General features: G+C 40.0%; 2 protein-coding genes across 2 annotated transcripts; both read right to left on the bottom strand.

Moving 5' to 3' along the window:
- Nucleotides 1-385: 385 nt before the first annotated feature.
- LOC110054204 (sucrase-isomaltase, intestinal-like) lies at nucleotides 386-13,546 on the bottom strand. Its single transcript, XM_020760559.2, has 24 exons — nucleotides 13,292-13,546; nucleotides 12,174-12,362; nucleotides 11,711-11,856; nucleotides 10,882-11,053; nucleotides 10,686-10,782; nucleotides 9,899-10,011; nucleotides 9,389-9,514; nucleotides 8,863-8,994; nucleotides 8,429-8,542; nucleotides 8,216-8,278; nucleotides 7,566-7,679; nucleotides 7,001-7,085; nucleotides 6,560-6,677; nucleotides 6,047-6,180; nucleotides 5,903-5,937; nucleotides 5,414-5,530; nucleotides 4,856-5,004; nucleotides 4,683-4,767; nucleotides 3,987-4,043; nucleotides 3,512-3,636; nucleotides 2,699-2,787; nucleotides 2,283-2,332; nucleotides 1,671-1,835; nucleotides 386-1,026 (listed from the first exon to the last, which is right to left on the bottom strand). The coding sequence occupies exons 1-24, from the start codon at nucleotides 13,463-13,465 to the stop codon at nucleotides 868-870; spliced, it is 2,808 nt and encodes a 935-aa protein (XP_020616218.2). The 5' UTR covers nucleotides 13,466-13,546; the 3' UTR covers nucleotides 386-867.
- A 2,566-nt stretch (nucleotides 13,547-16,112) lies between these two features.
- On the bottom strand, nucleotides 16,113-19,764 carry LOC110054225 (major facilitator superfamily domain-containing protein 6-like). The gene is made up of 2 exons (XM_020760580.2): nucleotides 17,774-19,764; nucleotides 16,113-17,162 (listed from the first exon to the last, which is right to left on the bottom strand). Exons 1-2 carry the CDS (start codon nucleotides 19,512-19,514, stop codon nucleotides 16,834-16,836), a joined length of 2,070 nt encoding a protein of 689 aa, XP_020616239.2. The 5' UTR covers nucleotides 19,515-19,764; the 3' UTR covers nucleotides 16,113-16,833.
- Between the last annotated feature and the right edge of the window lie 1,999 nt (nucleotides 19,765-21,763).

The following is a 21,763-nucleotide window of genomic DNA, read 5'->3' as shown; positions in this document are numbered from 1 at the left end:
TTTGACTGCCCTCGGAGCTCAGTCAAAAGTCTCTTGAGTGTTTTAGCCCGGTTTCCGAAGTGACGTCACTAGTAGCCCGACCCAGATCCCACTTTGCGCCGTCGTGAACATAGAAATTACATGTTTAAACGCCTGTAGAAAAGCAGGGATTTTATCAATCGCGATAATTTTTTCGCTGTAATAATCAGGCAAACTAGTAGATTTTATTAAAGGAAAAAGAAATTTGGGGGGGGGGGGTTAGTGGCACTTTAAGATAGAGGAAAGAAGAGACAGACGAGTTTTGACAGACGTTTGTGGTTGCATGTAGATCGGTTTAGGAGAAATATGGGAGATGCTGTTATAAGTGGTGTATTCTCACTTCATTATTCAGGATGGCACAGATTAATATTGCTGCTCTGTAACCTTTATTTGAATAATCACGCACAAGGCTTCCATTGGGAGCTCACTTTGTAAAACATAAAAAAGCAGCATTACTTAATAGTACCTCAACAGATCAGCTAGAGACGTCAGAAGTAGAACCACCATGAACAGTATAATAAAAAGCAGCGTGTGAAAGTATTGCTCTATATAAGCTCTTACTTGAAAGACTCTTAAAAGGTTTAATCTGCTGTCAATCAAAAGCACAGGCGACAATCATGCTAATTGCAGGTATGCTTTGGATGGATGAGTCCGTTTCACTTCACGGATTAATTAATTTCTATGATATCTCCGGAGAGTTTCGGTATTAAACTAACTAGGCGTGTACCGTCGTGATCAGAGATTCATAAAATCTACTTCTCCAGTAAAATAAAACAAAACAAACAAAACAAACAAACAAACAAACAAACAAAAACACACAGTGAGACGTACATAAAGCAACTTGAAAGTTCAGTGCTCTATGAATGCCACAATAATAGCCAGCAGTAGAAGACAGGCATCGGTGGCAAACGGATATACGTGGTGTCCAGTCCCCTTTGGGAGAATCACGCCCCATTTAATCTGGTGTTCTTCGTTGATGCTGAGTGACAGACCAGTGATGTTCAAAACCTAAAGGCAATCAAAGATGGCAAAAATAAAGACAATATAGCAGCTGCAATGGTCATACAATGGCGAAATGGAAGCCGTTTAGACCGGACATATTTTATCCTTCATCGTGTATAAAGTATAAAATTTAAGATGAGCATTATTTATACACTTATCTCGCAAAACTAGTTAAATAACTATTTCTCGACGTTTTCTGACACAAAGTCGACTGAAACATCGAGATTCCAGGGAATACAAAAGTAATTGATTCGTCGATGCGTCACTTAGCAAGTGTATTGTTATATAGCGACAAGGAGTTTAAACTTAAGCCATAGAGGACTTTCCCGTGTTTACATAGCCTCATCTAAACACGAGGGAGCTGGGAGAATTCGAAAACGAAAACGCAGTCGAGAGTTTGCACAACTTCCGAGAATTCTCCCAATCCCCAAGTCCCACCTCCCACCTATCGACCAATGAGAGCTCGCATACTATCTTAAATGTTTTATAAATGACAATAGGCCAAAGATGTCAGTTTCTGCGTCGGCGACACTTTTGTACTTTACCAGGTACAACCATGGTGCTAATTTAGTCATTTCCAAGTAGCCAATTTGAGCCTGTCTTAGATTCAAATAAACTCTAGCTACTTAACAAGGTTAGTTCTCAGTCACCTTGGTGTCCCCGTCATAGGTAGCTTTATCTTGCCTATCTTGTCCATCGACACTCAGCGGTGATTTGATATCGTCTTTATCAAGCCCGTACACCGTTACCGAGCCCCATTTAGGAAGGTCTGAAGCTGAGTAACCATTCTTTTCCATGGAAAACGTCAGCCCAGACTAACAGAGTAAAGGAAATGTTCTTTTTATCAGTTTACCCTTTTTTGCATCCAACATTGCCCAAAATTCCACCCCTCCCCAAAAAGAAAAAGAGTATTAAATAGATGAATATTAAAAGCACTGAATTAAAAACGACGAAGTTGGTACGAGTAAAAGAAGAGTTGACAGACAAACTTTACAACCAGTTTTCTATATTTCTATACATAATTCTTTATTCCTTTTTGCATAAAAACACACATCTGATGGCAATAGGACACTAACGTAAGCCCCTGACAAATGCAGCATTGTTTACTATAAGGTTGACTGTTGTTGACCTGTCATCATCAATCCCAGAAGCTAAAAAAGAGGTCGCGAGAGAATCGTAACCTTAAGTTCGCGTTGATCTGTTACTCATAATGGTGAGATCTTTCCATAAATTAAATTACTGCAAGAACTTGGATTACTTACCTCATCAGCAGAGAACTTTATCAGCAGGTATTTGCTATTTTTGACGGTGTCTGACAGAAGAAAAGTAGCAGAGTTAGCCAAAGATAAAACTCGGTTTAAAATTGATGTAATTTGTCATTTTATTTTGATGCTCTCTGCCCAGAGTACAGGATTGAGTCCAGTGAGGACTGAAAGAAACTGCGCTTGTGTTATTTTTGCGTTCGCTGAACTTAGTTTCCAAATTTAATTTATTGCTGTTGTTGCTAACACTGTTAAGCTGTTGTTCTGCTATACATCGTTTTTTTAATGGTTTATTATAACATGCTTGTGGTGAGGGAAGACTCGCCGCGGCAGCGTGTTCACATTTTTCTTACTTGTACAAAATTGTTGGTTGAGAAACAATTCACAATAACAAGACGAATATGACAATAACTGACCAATAGATTCTCCGTCATCCCAGAAAAGCTGTCCTGAAGCTTCTCCTTCATCTCCCAGCGCTACAATCAGACCCATGGGCTTCTTACGACTGCAACAACAGTACAGTGTTACCATCATATGATAAGAACATTGATTAAATAAAGTTGCTTGTGTCATATTTTAGTCAGAATTAAAAAAAGCAATGTCTTTTGCACACACTGCAGGGAGCTCCTGTTAAGCTTTGTTGTGATCCTCGATGATTCGGCCGTTAGAGAAAAACGTGAAGATGTTTTCTTTAAAGGAGCTCAGTCACGGTATTTTGACGTATTTTGGCCATGTGCAAAATTACCTTCAAATTGAAGGAAACCTAGAAATAGTGGTTTACTAAGACAGAAGAACACCAAAGAGGAAATAATAATCCATAAGGGAACAAGGATGGTTGTGGATGGAAGAAGATTGACACGGATTACAAACGACAAACTTGAAAAATTTAGGCTAAGGTTTTCGAGATGCGCAAACCTTGACGTGGCTCCTTTAAAGGAGCTGCGTCACGGTTTGGGCATATGGAAAAGTTTAGTCTCAATTTTTCAAATTCGTCGTTTGTAATCCGTGTCAATCCTCTCCATCTTTAGCCATCCTTGTTCCTTTATGGTTTATCATTTTCTCTTTGGTGTTTTTCTATCTTATTAAACTGTTATTTTCAGGTTTCCTACCATTTAAAGGTAATTTTGTACGTGGCCAAAATAAGTCAAAATACCGTGACTGAGCTCCTTTAATATGTTTACATCATGTATTTTTATTTGTATACCCACGTATAAACACAGATCAGGTACCTGAAAGCAGTGTTGTTGGCAGGTTCCTGGGTTGGGATAATGTAACCGCCTCGAACATGAAGAGGAATGTGATCAAGAGGAGCGTCTAGAGGCACGTGACCCTTACGAGTGCTCATCTCTTTGCCCTGAAAACAGACCGCTCTTAATTAGCAATCATAGTGCGTAATGACGCAATGCAATCACAAACTCTATCGATTGTATATATGACGTAAATAATTTAACGCTTTTGTGAATTACCCGTTTGTTTGAATTAAGCCAATCAAAATTGAGGTATTTTCCAAAATGTGTAACAAACAATCTAAAACGAGGTTAAAATTTCGTGCAGAGAATTATTTTTCATTTATGTTTTTCTAACTTTTGGTGAACATTGGCTTGTGCTCGCGCCACATTTCGATTGGACAGGAACGGGTCTTGAATTGTTTCGTCAACTGAAACGAGGAGAGTTACAATGACAGGTTAGCCGAAAAGAACCTACCGTGTAATAGTCATACCAACGATCGTCTGGGAAGTATGCATCAACAGTCGTCTTGCTCTACAAGATATCAAGGAGTAAATAATGGTCAAGAGCTAGAATGCGCTGGTGCATTTATTTTTTTTATTTTCAAAAAATTGATCCTACAGAAAACTGTACTACTCCTAGCTTCAAAGTGCATACGAAACATTCAGCGGGAAGCAGCTCTTATTAAACGCTTGCTATCGTGTATAAATAAATACTTTACCTTACCTTATCTTAGCTGCATATATAACAAACAGATCGACAGAACTGTTTCGTGGGAGTGTTTCCCACTCGTCAGGATCTAGATGACAACGTTAATTAGTTGGTTTATATAGAGTTCCCTTGGAGTCGCACGTGCTTTCACAACACTGTAGACGAAGCTCCATTACTGCTGAGCACTCTCTCTCTCTCCAGGGCAAATCGGACCACATATTCAGTATAACAAACAGATTAAATACCTAAAAAATACTAGCACGGTTTTAATTCACATTTCCTCGATTTTACCCTAATCTCGCACACTACTTAAAGAAACAGATCTGCGTTTTTCTTTATATCGCATAACTAGAAATTGTTAAGTACGTTTTTTGCATTCAGTTCCTCTCCTGGACGTTAACTTATTGCAATGACTCCCCCCCCCCTTCGCCCCCCCCCCAAAAAAAAACCTTCGGATATTACCTCCTCTAAAACTGGTGAAATAAGCAAGGATGGTCCCCAGAGAAACTGCCTGTCAATTTCCCAAGTGTCTTTGTCATCTGCAAACCTGTCGATAAAAATATTTGTTATTCCACGGTTATATCTTGATTACTGACCGACCGTGTGAGCAGTGATTCAAGCATAAGTTCACTTACTCATGCATTACAGGTCGAACCACTGTGGAGCCATCCATTTGTGCCTCATAAAACAACGTGTACAGGAATGGCAGCAACCTGTAACGTGTCTGAAGTACTTTACGCGCCTTGTTCGCGAATTCTTCACCAAATGCTGCAGGGTCTTGCGCCTGATAAAAGGAAAGAGAAAAAAAGGAATGTTGATAGACATTGAATAAATGAATTAACAAAGAAATGACAAAAAAAGAAAGAAAGAAAGAAAGAAAGAAAGAAAGAAAGAAAGAAAAGAAAAACAGGGACGATACTGAGAGCCTTCGTATGCACAGAAATCCCTACGTAATGCTTAAGCTCCGGCAATTTGTTAACGGGGGCGGGCACCTTGGCAGGGACGTCATTCAAAAAGATTTTTTCCCCTTCCTGACGCCGCACAACAATTAATTTCTGGGTTGCTCCCATCCCCTAATACCCCTAGGACCCCAGGGAATCATCCACATAATTGTTCAGGTGTTTAAGTAACTCGAGAACAGAGTAATGACAAGAACTCTACAAAAGTATAAATCTTACGACGGAGGTAATTACCTTGTTTCCAAATCCATTGTGGTTTCTGAAGAAAGGATAAAAGGCGCCAAGTTGAGTCCACCGTAGGCACATCTCTGGTGTCGGATGATCGAAAAAACCGCAAACATCTGCTCCGATCTAAAAAACAATTGGATCATCAAACTTGAGTAAATCGACACGAGATTGACTTTAGGAATACTTTGAAATACTTAGAAGCCAAATTATACAGAAGCCCCAATTGACTGGAGAAAAAAATCGCAAGGAGAGCTCAATTTTGACAGCAAATTTTAATAATTAAAAGAAAGATCGACGCGACTTTAAATGTCTTCCAAAAAATCACATGGACAGAGACAAGACTAGAAAATGTTGAAAATGTTCTGTTAACTCGAGAAAGGTTTGCATTACATAGCGTGATTCTTTACAAAGACAAGAATTGTAGTGTTACGTATCGCCGCTTGATTGGAAGGAAACATTAACAGACGCAAAAACTCAAATACTGTACACACTCACGTAGGGAATGCCAAAGAGGTTGAACTCGAGCATACCTGAAAATAACACAAAAAAAGATAGGAGCAACACCAGCAATTACAGTATAAATACGTTCATGAAAGATAAAAATATACTGACATTGGACAAAACAGAACATGCATTTACCAACTATTGACGGATGGAGTTGGTCCCATGATGCCTTGTTGTCTCCCAGCCAATGACCGGCATATTTTCCGCTACTGGCGAATGTCGATCTTGAAATCACCAGACTCCTTTTTCCTGTGCTTTGCCTGGCAGCGCTGAAACAATTTAGAAAATAGCAATCTCACAAATGTTGGTTACATACAACTTTTACAATGAGGTGAAAGAAAAACTGATGGGAACTATAATGGGTCAGGCAACAATAAGGGATGGTGATACGGACTTGATTAAGTTCCATCCGCAATGCGCGGGTGAAACTCCACGGAAGTCTGTAGGAAATAATTTCTGCCTGCCTTGGAGACTTTCATTCGTTCCATTTCCAATTGTTTAATCGTGATTCTCTCGTCCTGATTACCAGCTTCCAGCTTTCCAAGAATGGACTTCTGCCTGATTAAATGTTGCTCTGTCGGTACTATGGCCACCGACCGTAGCCCGAGATTTCACCGCAATTCATTAGCCATGTTATCTTATACTTACTCCAGGGTGACCAATGTCTGACTCCAGCCGTACAAGCTGTGAACGTTGTAATGTAGACTGTTGGTTTGTTTTGCATTCATACACACAGTCTTATCCGCCAAGATATTCCCGACAATCCCTACAAGAGAAAACAAACACCAGTAGTATTTGTTACTGATTTGACAGCAAAGTTTTTCTCCCGCAGTTCAAAGGTGTGATATTTCATACATTTACTTGAAGAAAGTCCTTAGAAAGTGCTTCGTACATTTTTGAACTTTTGAGATTAGAAAATATCAATAAGTATAACAAAATTGTTCCTCTTTGTTATCTGGACCCGGGTATATGAAGTTTCTTCCACTGTACAAGGCAACTGTTACCATTGCAGCGTAGGCAACAAGGAACTAGCATTGGACTGTAAATTCTCATCTTATGGCGATAAAGAGGGCATAAAAACTTACTCACTTGGTTTATAAGGAGGATAGTCCCACGTGTTTTTGCCGCATCCACTCACACTCCCAGGAACAAAGTTGGCAGGCTCGTTCATATCCTAAAGAAATTGGATACCATAAGGGGTGCTATTACTTTACTACAGCGCTACTGCATGAGTAGAGCGGGGAGTGGGTAGGACTTTTTTTCTTCTATGGCATTTTTTGGCGGGCAAAAACGAAAAGTTCAAATTCCTTAATTAAACAACCGGATGTACTTAGTGCGATGACTAGATCAGATATATCACAAGCACAAATTGTGGGGTAGTTTCTCGAAGTATCAATTACTGTTTCTCTTTTTGGCGATTGAAAATAACTCATGAAAATGCATGTCAATCTAAAAGAAGCTAAAAATTATAAAAACTAGGAAATAAACAAGCTTCAAAAAGAACTACAAAAGCTACTGCAAAGAACGGTGTTTCTAGATAACTTTCTCAGTTTTCACCTTCAAAAGTCGTTACTCAATGTTCCTTGCCTGGGCGCGAGGAGTTAGAATGAAGTTTAACCAGTTTAGAAAAAAATAGTTAACCATGCGAACTTACGATCCACAATCCGTCGAATTCAATGATGTTGTGAAAGTCCCTGATGAGTTGTCCCCAGTATTTACTGATGTTTGGGTGGAAATAGTCTGGAAATGTGGCATACTGACGGTACAGCTAAACAAACGAAACATTGTCGCTGGTAAGCTAGACTTGAAGGTAAGCTGAGATTCTCCTTTTTATCTCTTTTCTTTCCAAGAGTATTTTTTATTCCCCTGTGCTTTTGTAATTCGATCCAACTGTTTGTCGTTTTTGACAATTTAATCGTCGTTTTTTATCCTGTTTATTATTATTATTATTTTATATTCTCTTTTAGGGTTCGGTTTCACGATGGAGAAGCTCGAGTAATGGCGAGTAGGAATTTTTTTTTTCCATTTGCTGTTCTTTGCAGTGCCGTCTTCAAGTAGAACCAAATACCAGGAATAGATCTCTAGGGTATTTTATGGCAAGTGTTTTCCTGATCAGACACGTTTTTCATTCTTTTTTTGTCAGCCGGACATCTTTCTTTTAATTCCGTTTAAAAAATAATGTTTGGATTTCGTCCAATTACAGACCGCTTTATTCTAATTGTTATATTTAACCAAGTCTCTTAAAACAACGGACTAACGGAAAAAACAAGGATCATTATATTCAAATACATCAAAATTACCAACCCTTGTTTGCTCGTCCCAATCTAAGCTGCTGTTAACTGTGACGTTTTCAAATGTCGGCCAAACCTGTAAAAAACCGGTCACACTAGTTACATGATTGAAAATTAGATAAGGATAGTGTAGTTTGACTTTTCCCCTCCCACCTCCCTCCTGCCTCCTGCCTCCTACCTCCTCCCTCCTCTCACATTCACGGCACAAACATAAACATTCAAGTACCTTTCCAAAAAGGTTCTCATTCTTTCTAGAGTCGCCATCTTTGATGAACACGTTAAGTTCGTTTCCCCAGTCGTAAGGACGATAACCAGTGTCGTTGGCTCCAATAGCAGGGTCCTAATGATTGTTGTTAAGTGAGTGTTAAACAACCACTGTATAGCTATGAGCTGAATACTTATAATAGCTGTTTTACATAGTACCTGTCGAGTGAGTGACACAATCATATAAAATATATGAATTTCAGGTGAGAGTAAAAGGTTTTCGATTTACATGTATGGACCTTGTTTGGTCCTGGTGCACTAATACCTTTGTAAGGAATTTATTTAGTTAGCTAAATGAGCTTTATCTTCTTATCTAGCTAGGATGGCAATAAGATGACCATTCCCTTACCTATATTGAATCTGGATAAAAAGGAATCCTATCATACGAACACTAACCAGTATAATGATGTAACGCAAACCGTCCTTCTTGATGGAGCGAACAAATTCAGGCAAACCTTTGAAGTTGACAGGATCATAAGTAAAGTCTTTCTGTCGGATCATGTAGTCAATGTCGCCAAACTGCACATCCTAATTGATAAAATGTCAACAGAAAAGAAAACATTGTACGTCAGAAATTCATTTTGAAAAGAAGGGAGGGGGATGGCTTCGCGAACTTATCAAATTGGCAAATCCAGGGGTTCGGTAGATTATCAAGTCCGTAATAAACACGGTAACAAACATCAAAGAATCATAGAGTATATCCTCTGTAAACATTCTACAAAGGGTATCAAGTTTAACTTTTTTGGGAAAATTCGTCCTTTTATACAGTAATCGGATCAAATCCCAGCTAAACAATAAAATTCAATTTTCCTCGTATATCCGCGAAGAAATTGTCTCACATCCGGGGAGTCGGGAAAACATTTCTCTACCCGGCGAAGACCCATGTTTCTATGGAAACGTAACAGAGAGGGCAGCAACACACCTGTGGAAGATCATTTTTACGCATGTTCTCTACCAGGCCTTTCACAGTCTCAATCTTGTTGTAACCCCAACGAGACAGCTGGAATCCTAACGACCAGTATGGAGGCAAAAATGTGCGACCGATAGCCTGAAAAATTATGAAGAACGAAGCTTGTCCAAGAACTATACATCAGATTGAGTAGCAATGTTATGACGGCTTTCGTAAAACTGGTATATAGTGAAATATTATTCCAACGCAATTTGCTCAACTTGCTACGCTGTAAAAGTTGAAATTACGCAACTAACTACGTGTGACAATGTGGGAAAGTGATTTCGTTTAAAATCCTATTGTCATGTTGAGCATTTTTTGTTTCGTTCTGCTTCAATAAGATCTTTTTAAAAAATACGTAAAATTAGGGTAATCATATATTCATCAACTTTCGGCGGAAATCATTCCAAAATTGCGCTATATCCAAATGTCATCATGTGTAACTAAATTCTTCGCCGACGTTAATAAGAATTGTAAGATTACCTCAGTATACTGTTTGACTACGTCCTCAGGGGAAGGACCAAGGAAAATGTAGAAATCAAGAATTCCTCCGATTGTTCGATATGTAATGGCCGGCATTGGTTGTAGGGCGACATCTGTTTACAGAAACAACTTTGAGTCAGTCATTAGTTTTGAGGAGTTGTTTGACAGTGTAAAATGCTATTAGCTTTCCCTCACATTTTGGCAAAAAAAAAAAAAAAAAAGTGAATGCGCCGAGTTGGCACAATCGTTTTTAGGCTTGGCACTTCCCACCGGATAATGAGGATTGACACATTTTGGAGAAGACAATTCACTAAATCTTGATTCTTAGTTTCTAACTAGCTATAATCTATGTGGCAGCCTTCCTACTGCTTTCAATTACTTTCGTAAGCCCGCAACTTTTGGACAGTTTAAATGTGCACCAATCGTGGAACGATTCAGTTTACAAATAGAAATATTCTCAAAATGAAAAGAGAAAAAAGGTATACGTGTATATCCAGTTAAAAAGAATTTATGTTACACTTAACAGAACAATAATATATTTCTTTAAAAAAAGGAGATAATTTTGGTTAAGCTTTTTGTATCCTTCTCTGATGTCCATTTCTTCTCTTAACAAGTCAAAATTTCGTTTGAGATAACTACCTTTCTTATTATCGTTACTTTCGGCGGGGAGTGTTCATGAAATTTCATCACTAGAGCACTTTCGGAGGGTCCTTACTTTGAAACTTTACAGTGACTATGAAATCCGCATAAAAATTCAGAAGAGCGTGATTATGCTACTTAGACTTACCCATTGCGTTACTGTTCATCAGAAAAACTCCATGAGATTTGCCGTCATTCTCCATACAAGTGTAGAAAGGATGATGCCCATACAAATTTCCTCCATTCTGCAGGCATTTAGAAACAAAGTTCAGTAACAAAGTTCACGAAGTCTTGATCTCATTCATAGATACATCAGTGTAACTTAAATCTAGAGAGCTACTCACAAATGGAAACTGGTCTCTAGTGAAGATAGCAAGCACCTCCCAGGTTGATAAGTTGTGTTTAAACGTCTGATGCTCCTGTTCACCAAAGCCATACACAAATGACGAGGGGGGCTGGGTCGAGATCTGTATGAACTGGTCTTCAAATATGAACGGACCAACAGAGGAGTCCCATCTGAAAAGTCAGTAGTTTTATGAATGTGTTTCGGTTGGAAGATAGACTATGGAATGAAATGACTGCCTTTAAAATACATAAACTAAAAACGTGGTGAGTGCTTAGACTACAACGTCAATGTCCTTTGATCCTGACAGGAATTAAACGCCGAGAGAGCCATTTTGAAGTTTGGTGAACATTATTGTCTCGCTTTAATTTTCACGATCTATATCCCGAGTGTTTAGTTGATCTGTTAACTCGAAGATCACTTAAAATTAACCATTCTGTTAGTGTTAAAAAAGACATTTTACTCTGGACTGGGTCGTCTAAAGCCCGATTAAGCTAGCCCGGGTTTAGCGAGAATTTTGGTTTCAGTTTTGTAACTTTTCGGTGAAGTTTTCTGATTGAATTGTCTGGCCTTCAGTTTTGAATTTGAATAATCTCAAGCTACGCAAAACACAAGCAGTGAGAAACATTTTTATACAAGAAAACTTAATACTCGGGTTAACTTTTAATCCTGGGTTAGCGTTGAGCGGCTTTTGAACAACCCGGCCCTGATTATCGTTTACACTCAAGATGTCCAACTGCGCTATTCATTAACAACTGTCACTATCTCACAACACTCACACTCGATCTACGCTACAAATTGTCTTAAATTGTATTGAAATCTCTACTTACAGTACAGCATCGGTGTCTTTTCGTAGTATTTTCAAAGAGAAAGGATCGTTTTTGAACTCCACTGTGTACGTCGGATCTGAAGCTTTTGACATCGCCTTTGGCATAGGTACTGGTACTTCATATCTCTGCGTTTTGGAGTCATAGAGCTGCGGAAACAAACTGACCCATTGATTTCTGAGGAGAACATCTCATTTTACCTCGCTATCCATGAGCCATACGATCTAAAAGGGCGGCCCAAGGAAAATGACATTTGAGTCCAATGTTTTGGTTAGCACCAAGATAACACACACAGCTACATTTCCGCCAATTTAAGAGCAGTTTGGTCCAATAGTGGGGCATTTCTTCAAGGCAGACATCCCAGATTGTATAAACTGAATATTGTCAATACAGAGAATGCCCTACTATTTTAATGTAGCAAGCTCTCGCTTTAGTACTGCGATTAATGAAAACCTTTATTCATTACCTTAAACCTGACTCGGTTATTTGTCTGGAACTCTACATCAAGTGTGACCTCATCTATGTCTTGCCCATATATGGTACTGGCAGAGCGTCTTTTTAGTGTAGCTTGGTAACCTAGTTGTGTTTCCCGCACATGGCCTTCAATCTTGTATCCACCTCGGTACGATTTTGGAAAAAAGCACCACGGAACCCCCTGTAGAAGAAAATACCAGCTGTTATCTGGCAGTTATAACAGCAGCAACTTACTGCTGGTTTATATAATAAGACCTGACGATTCTCTTATAATTTTACGTTTTCCTGGTTTTCTTTTTCCCTGATTTGCTGACAATCCTAGGGGTGGTGTGACAGGAGCGACCTGTCCCTTTGTTTTTACTTGAAAAAATATTTACACTTGACACTCGCTCTTGACTTCAAACTTGAATGGCCTCAAATGAGAACACAAATTCAGAGAAAGAGCAGCCCCTTTTCTATTCTCTTGTCGATAATTTTATTACCTAAATTGACAGAAAAATTCGTACAAATGCAGATGGATTTTAATGTGCTACAAAAATCCTCGTCAATCTTGTATCAATTTCAGATCAGATGAAGTAGTTTGCATTTTTTGTTCAAACAGCTTAGTAGGTATAATGTAAAATTGACAGCTAAACAATAGATTGTTTGCCGAAAAAATTGATGAAAAGGATCAAATGCATCCGCTGCAATAGGTTGCCGTGACAACCAACTGCCAGAGTAACGCCTGCCTCTAAAAGGTTGAAATACTAGGCTAAAAACGCTATCGGATTACATCATAATAAGATATTCTCGCAACAACAGGCTCGGGAAAAGGAGAAACTACTAGTAGTCAATGGAGTTTTCTGTGTATAAAAGCTGGGCTTGACTTCTGACTGCAGGCAAGCCAAGATCAAAACGGATTAATAAAAAATGGACGCACACTCGACAGGACTCCGTCTGGCGTCACTTAGGGTTATAGAGTTGTTACAAACCTGCCAATGGTCTTTCTATTTCCTTAGTGGAGCAGTTGTGTTTTTAGCGTAATCTGACTTTCCCTTCGTTATGTTAACTACTCACATACATATTTCCTCATGTAATGGCTGATTCTATCGGCCTTTGCTGTTTTAGTACCTTAGTGCCTGATTGCTCCCATGTGCATCCCCGAGCCTCGCAAAGAGTTTGGTTTCCAACTTCAGGGTAGCAGTCGATTTTATCCTGATCAAGGACACGCTCGGCGATGGCTGATGTCAGAAAGAAAACACCGAGAAATATGAGAAGTGTCGCTTGTTTCTGGAAGGACGCCATAACATTTAACTGAAGCCAAGCTGCAATAAAGTTATCAATGAGATGTCAAATGCAGATACCGTAGAATGATTCGACTGTCTGATGATGGCCGTGTGACATTTTACATCATATCACGCAAGACTACTTTAGTCACAAACGGTTTTATAGCGCTGAATAGCGTGACGGCGGAAGCCTTGCTTGCCTTTGGAATCCAGATAGCAGCTACTTGTAAGCCTCGCGCAATAAAGTGATCTTTAAAAAGGATTAAACCGATAACACTGAATCATACTCTCTCCAATTCTCACACAGCAGTCAATTTTTAATTTTACCTGCAATTTCTTTTATATACGCCTGACGTCATCATTTTTAGATCGAGCCAGTTCATGCAAAACAGATAGTCGACCAATCAGAGTCCGTTAAATAGTCTGAATGATTTTAAAACAGCTTCTAAGTGTTTAAACGCTCAATAACTATGCGGTGTTCTTGAGTTTTCTAGCTTTAGACGACCACACTCTCCCATCCCACCACAGTACGCCATAATCTCCCACTGTTGAAATAACACTACATAGAAATCAGAACAAACAAGAAGATCTGTTAGATCTTATAACCGCGCTTTTAAAATTTAACTGTTTGCTTAGCACTACCGTCGGAACGGAGTGCACATTCCAAAGTAGTCATTGATGATTCTTTTCTTACTGTAGACATCACATCACTTGATCAACACAAACTGTATTATTGCACCATCAGTGGTAGCCATTGACAAATCTCCGATGACCTAATGGTATTAATCTTTGTAGAACTTTCTTCGGGATATGTATGGGCATGAACGATATAAATGACACGATAATAACACTATTAACAACAGCTTTCTTTCTTAAAAGTCATGATTAAATTTAATTGGTGTTTTCCACGAGTAAAGGGCTAGTAAAGTAGTCACACAAGTCATATAATTTAATAATAAAACTCTATCCCGACCGATGTATCGATTTTGGTCACTCCAGTGACCACAGATTGAAAACGTGACAGAAAATTGGCGTTACTTTCGATTCTCACCAAATTTGGACAGTGGGATGATCTCATCATTAGCCAATTATAGGCCATCTTTCAGCTCTTTTCGTCATATCCCCCCCACGGGAGAATTTTGTCAAGTTAGCTAATTTAGTATGCAAGTCAACGTAATGCGATCACCGTCGACGAAATGTTTATTTGCTCAAAAATTGCGGCCAAATCTTTCGGAGATAGAATTCAAGACATTTGTAAGGATACAGAAAGTAATTTGGGACCAGTTGCTGGCTTCTAAGACTGAATTTATCCAGAAGTAAGCTGTATTTTCGTTTTCGTGCCGAAAGCCACGCGATGAATTAATATTATCGGCTTTTTCTGCTGTCTTGTTCTGTTTTTTCTCTTGGTCTTTTTTGTAGTCCGCCGAGGCCAGTCTTTCGTCTAAATCAGTTGAAAAAAGTTCGAAAAAGATGTTCCCATTCAAGTTTAAGCTCTCAGCCGATAATTCTGGAGTTTTTTGGCCGAAACGTCAGCTTTGTTATGTTCGTGTTTTTCGGTTGCTATGGGCGACCATGGCTTCCTTTGTTAGGTCAAGTCTAGGGAGTGAGGTCACAAAAAATTCTAATTAATTCTGGTTTTGTTCGATTTCTATGAAATTTTAACACGATAAAGCTGGATTGTTAAGGAATAGATTTACCGTCTGCCAATGTGTGGTAGCTATTAACGCTTAAGTGATATATCGCTTCGAAATCAGGGTTTCGAAGAGATTTTTTTGCAACGTGTGGGTTCGGCGTGATTTTGTAATCGGAGGTTTTTGCTGACCCCGAAGGAAAAACTATCCGAAAAAGGTCATTTCATCGATGATTCAAACGAATATAAATATGTATATGTTCCGAGCGAAATTTCTGCTGAAAAAATATAATTTTTGACGAGCGCTGGGTTTTTAATTTTTTTCCCGCGAAAGTCAGTATCGGAGATGAGATTTATTAATGTTTCAACAGCTTTTGGCGAGTAAACATCACAGGTTGCGTGACTCAAAATTTGGCCGAGTGAAAGCTTGGCTCTGGTCGCATACAAGACGAAAAAAAAACCACGGGTAAACCATGAACCGCGCTCGGCCCATGGCCGCGCGGTTAAAAATATAATTTATTCGTAACTTGAAGTTATATTGTTTGTATTCCATTATTTCATTACACACCCCATAAAAAATAAAATAAATAAAGAGAATAATAAAAATAATGATATAGAGAGAAAGAAATAAAGGACTCCCTACCTATCCTCTTTCGAATTTGTTTGGACTGTATCCGTGTCAATGAACGCTCACACGTTTCCGCAAATTTTTGTACCCTTTCGTACAGTAATCGAACTTAAAGTACATTAAACTGCTTACTCACTTCTGCTCCCCTTTCTAAACTCTATTTTTCTTAGTTTAGTCCTTCCTAAGCTCGATTTCCGCCGCTTTCTGGCGATTTCGGGGGAGGAGCGCGGGCTCCTTTCCCGTACAGCGGCTGGTAATCTGGCCTTGGCCCTTCCTCCCTGGTCTGCCGCGCGGTTTTTATTCAACTCTCGCTGACTTGATAGGACTTTAGCTAACTTTAGAGAAAATAGGTCAATTAAGATACCATTCTATCTGTAGATATTCTGATGAAAGTCTGGTACGAAAATCGACCCAGAAGTCAAGGTTTATTCTCCTTTATAATCTATCCACAGACCCTCTTTTGTCTTTAGTTTGTCGAGATCGCAAGCAAAATATTAACCACAGGGGATATGAACGAGCCAAAACGCAAGGGGGTTGGGGCTAGGGAAAGACCTTTTTTCGCCTCCTTCATGGTCGCTCTCGCGCTTTGCTATCGCTCTAGAAGAAAAATAAATGACAAAAAAAAAAAAAAAAAAAAAAACGTCTATGGATAGACTCTACAAGCAATTATCATAATTTATTTTTCTTTTTGATAAATTGGAAACTTCATTTAATCCTAGCTATGTGTATGTTCAGGGCCCGTTTCTCGAGGGTCCCGAAAAGTTTCCGCACCCGAAAAGCCGTAGCAAAATCCCAAACCTTTTGACTACAGAGCTGTTTTATTCACATCTTCTTAATACGAACAGAGGTTCTCTTCACACAAGAAGTTTCAGGTGTACACATATCCCTGTCTTTAAATACCGATTAACTAAAAATGGATTTTTCGGGCCCGAAAAGATTCCGGGGCCTTCGAGAAACGGGTCCCACTTGTGCGGGTTTCATGGTCGTATTTGTTGAATGAAGTACATGAGCACGCCGAAAACCACTTCTCTCAACGACGACACGTCATTAGAATTCGCAAATGTTTTGGTCGAGTTCGCCACCAACAAAACTGAAGTCAAATTAGCTCGTCAATGAAATACTTTTAACTTTATCTTGCGTAAAGAAGGCATGGCACTAGGGGAGCAGCCGCTGCCCCAATAAAATTGCTGTCTTTACTGTCTTTTGACTTGGATGCCTTGGCATCCCCTCGTTGAGCAGCCAACCTTTGCTCCTGTTCTTCCTCTAAAGCCTTCATTTTGTTGTAAATGTCTATGCCTAAGTGAAACATGCACAAGAGGAAACAGACTCCCGCAGCGATAAGAAACATAGTGCTCGTGCCCGCAGAATCAATGATGACACCGCTGATTCCTGAGCCCAGGGCCATTCCCAGTCCCCAGTAACATCCATGGAGAATGCTTTGAACCATGGGCGTCGCCTCTGGAGGACATAATATAACAAAAAAAAAAAAAAATCAGTGCCAAGTGACAAATTTGGAGTTATTTAGTATATTACACAAATTCGGGTGCAATGTTCTATTAAACTGATCACCAAAGACAAAGGTCATGTAAAATTATCTTATCTTTGTACCGTACAAAATGCATAGAGACCAGTACAGAGAAATTGTACGGCGGTGAGGCATTTTCTTGTGTTGCGTGCGATAAATCGAGAGCTTAAGTAACTGAAATATAGAAACACAACTTGAGCGATCAGTCACGTGGTGTACTGAAAAAGGAGAACATCGAGGTTAGCCAAACAGATCTATTTCGATACTCAGTGCTTGAGGAAATCGAAGGTGATTTATTTGTGGCCATGTTTTCCCCGCACGTCATCGCTGGAATATCCACTGGGGGAAGGTCAGCGAGTAGTCTTAATTAAACCACATGAATACAGAATCACTGAATGCTGGCCAGTTCTGTCATAGTCAAACCTTCAGTCCGGTGGTTCATGGCTTTCTAACTAGTCATTATGGAATTTGGGATATTTCAGATTTACAACCTCTACAAGCCCGGGGGCGAATTAACCCCCCTCCCCCCGCCCGGTGTACCAACCTTGCGGTGCGTTCACGTATACAGCAGCAATCGACCACACTCCTCCATAAGTGATCCCTTGAACCATTTCCATCGGGATTACAAGCCAGGGATCCTTTAAGTAGGTGTACATGAGGTATCTAGCGGTGTAGCAAGCGAAAGCAAGGCAGATCATTCCTTGTTGGCCGATGGCCTCGACCACGTGACCAGACAGGAAATACATGATCACTTCGGCCAGGCAATAGACAAGCAAGATAATGCTGAACAGAACGGGAGTTCCACCGAGGTCCTGAAGATACCAGAACAAGAAGGCATTTTGAAGGCTGTGGAAGTATCCAAACGCGAACAGCGTTACCAGAAACACGCCATTTTTGAAGTTGTTGAACAACTTCATCGCATCCTGGAATTCGTACCCGTTCGGCTCCCCTTCAAGTGGCCTGTTGAACTCGACACAAAGCGACACCAACACTGTGATGCCAATAGCGATCTCGAAAAGGTAAAAACAGGGCAGGTAGTTGATGGTATCTGTATACACACAGTCGGTCATCAAGGACACCCACACAGCGACAAGAATGGCGGCGAGACTGAGTCCGAGCGAACCAAACAATCTTTGTTTACCATATTCACTGTCAGTTTCCACTAGGGATCGTACAATGGCGTTATCTGCCAGCATTGGTGTTGGTGTCGTGATGATTTCGGTAAGAATCACAATAAGAACAAGAGTGCGAAACACCCAGGTGTTATATGCGACGCGGAAATCTTCCTTTGGTCTTGGGCTTTTGACCATGTTACCCTTTGTCTCGTACGGCCGGATTCCATAGTCTTTCTTTTTCTCGACTATTTTGTTTTCTGTTGAATCTGACAAAAGCTGTTCTTTATTATTTTCGTGTGGAACTTTAGCTTGGCTGTCGTCCTTAACTGGCAAGCCACGATTTGTTATAGTTTCCATATGGAGTTTCTGTTTTGAAAGAGCAACAGGAGTTTCGATTCTTTGATTGAAGCTGTATGCTCGTGGTTCTACATTTGCATGCATTTCGTCCTCTTTTGCATCATGCCCATTCAGTTGTAACCACGTTGAAACAAATTGTGCCTGTCTAGCGCCATTGTCGATCGTTTTCACTGATTTAACGTTCTTCAATAAACTCCCTTCAGTATTTTTCATCTTTTTTAAGTCCTTGTAATTCCTTGGATCCCATTCTTGTAAGGAGTCGGAAAGATGCGAATTTAGAACTAGCTCTCTCGTGGAAATGTTGCTGTCAGATTTGACGCTAGAGTTGAGAAGTGATGAAGTTGGTGTTGAAAGTACAAATTCATGAGTTGTTGAACCCTCCGCGGCATATCCATAACAAGGAATATTGTTCGGGTAAACGAAGGATTGGCCAAAATAACCTATAGTCCATCCAAGGATTGAGATAAAGTACACGACTTTTGGCTTGCTAAATCTATCCGTGACCATTTTCCACAACGGCAAGCACACAAGTTTCACAGCTGGCCTCAAAGCGAGCAAAAGACCAATTTGCCCAGGAGTAAGCCATAGCTGCTTGTAAAACAGACTAAAGAATGGAAATAGTGAGCCCAAAGCTGTGTAGAAGAAGAAGTAGAAAGCCTTCGACACCAGGAAACTCTTGTCTGCTTTTCGAACTCTCTGGATAGCTTTGCGCCATTTTGACTGTTGTGAGGCTTCATCGCTTTCAGGGTCGAAGTTCTCGTCGTTTTCAGAGGGTGAGTCTGACCCAATAGGCTGGTATGAAGAAGGAATCATTATTTGTCGAACAGCACTCGATCTTAAGGTTCACATTTTCTTGAAACCTTCGAAAACAACGGAAGAAAACGCCTTCCTCTTGTCAAAACCGAAACTCATCCGCCGCTCACAACAACATTAGCATGCAAGAATAAAAGCCATATCCATCACCCCTCGTAACTCAATATGTTAATACGGTTAATTTATATATCTTTCAATTGTGGGCAGTCAACCGCAAACTATTCGCATGTTAATTTAAACAGCTTGGCAGTAAACGATCTAAAGATCGTCAATGACGTTTTGGCGCAAATAAACGAAAACGACAAATAAAAGACCTGTCGATCGGCCATCGTTTACGCCTGCATTTATATCAGATCTATCAGGTCAGATGTGTTTCGAGGCGGTATCTTGTCAAATGAAAATGTGGAGTCGGGCTAGAGATCATTTGAATGAATAGCCCGTGCTACGCATAACTGCAAAATTACAAGAGCCCATCATATGGCAATGGCTCCCGAGAATTGTTTATGGCATCCGTGAGATTAATCAGCTTTGCCTGGCTTTTGATAAATAAGCCAAAACGTACGGAAACCATACAGCTTCAAAACATGCGAGGTCACTTAATTCCGAGCCTTTGCCCTCCGGCTAACCATTATTGCACGACAACAAAGAAGCATAACTAAAACACAGGTCTTGAAAAAACAATAAAAGGATCAAACCAAGGTTTTTCCTTTATTTCGAATTTGTCGCGAGTTTTTTTATCCTTAAGGCAAGAGTGAACGCTCTCAGCCACAGAGGCGTTGACACCTTCCTTAGTAAAAAATTCCGCTATTAAGAGCACAGGGGAAAAAAGAATTCATTGTCAGCATGTCATTGAAATTTATTTATCATATTCGAAGGGATGCGTTGTCATTTACGTTAAAGCCGAGTTTCAATTGACCACAGGTATCGAGGAGCAACTTTGCTGTGTTAAAAAACTTCACGCACACTTTCAACTTTTTATGGCAAGTTAATGGCAACGGTTTTCATATAGCCCTGAATTGAAACTAGTACATCACTGAATAAATATTTTTTCGGATGACATTCCCCGCTGGGTCTTCAACGCAAGCCTTTGTAGTTTCCACTCAGTCTTAGGAATACTTAGCTTCGGAGCTGTTTCTGAATGCTGAAAAGATTACTTCACGCGACAAGCTAGAGAAACAAAGTTTACTTTTGGGGTTTCAATTTCACTATGACAGAAAGCTCGTTCCGATGATATTAGAAATCGAACTGAATAGTCACCATAGGAATGCATGAAATCTGCACAAGTAAATCTCTAATTAGCTTTTTAGAACTGAGCTTCACTGACTTTGAATAATAGACTAATTACCGATGAAGAACTTTTGTACTTGATGGAGGGCAAATCATCTTACCACGTAAAAATCATTTAGCCAGACCCGGTTGAATAGAAACTCGTATGACTGACAAAGCTCCGTGCAGTTTTCCCCCTCATGCTTTCATATGATCATGACATGCTCTGCCTCACCTCAACTCTATACCGATCACCCGTTGTTTCTGACCCTGTCTTGTCAAGCTAAGTTGTTCTCTGCTTCCCTCTCTCCCTCAACTGATAGCTCGCTCCTATTTCGCCCTTCCATACAATGTTATTGGACCCCGAACCTTCATCAAAATGCAGATCACTTTTCACTAATAATTAATGCAACGTTTTTATCTGCATCACAGCCATTGTTCTTCGTTTTTACTTTTAGTTTATTTTAGTTGCCTGGTAAATAAAGTTCTGGTTTCAGGGGTGCTTCCCAGGCTGTACTTCTCCCCGCAGAAAGTGCTATGGCTACCCTCGGTGATAGGTGCAGATCTCTCCAGGATGCTACTATCGTATTGTCTGACCTATTGTCATCCCTTGAGAAGGGCACCCCTGTTCTAGGCTATGGTATATGTGTTATATATAGGAATACCGCTGACCATTATGCATAGTTGTGCGCGTGTTGAGTTATTGTTTAACCAATGACATTAAACAACGTGGTTGGAATGTAGACCCAAAATGGCGTCTGTGTCATGAATATGTAACATGGTGTCAAAATAGTGGGATTTCGAGCGCCACGGAACAGGGCCAAACACATCAGGATGGCCGAAGGATACGCCAATTCGTCGTTCAACTGGCCAAGAATGACCTGGGCCGCTGCGGACTTGAGTAAAGAATGGGAAAGGTTTTATCAACATTGCGAATTCACGTTCGGAGGACCGCTCAGCAAATGCACTGAGAAAGAGAAAAT

The sequence above is a fragment of the Orbicella faveolata genome, unplaced genomic scaffold, assembly GCF_042242905.1.
Source record: "Orbicella faveolata isolate gen_17 unplaced genomic scaffold, um_ofav_v1 contig_1, whole genome shotgun sequence".
Classification (NCBI taxonomy): Eukaryota; Metazoa; Cnidaria; class Anthozoa; order Scleractinia; family Merulinidae; genus Orbicella; species Orbicella faveolata.
Note: the sequence above shows the minus strand (reverse complement) of the source record. Positions and strands in the feature narration are given on the sequence as shown.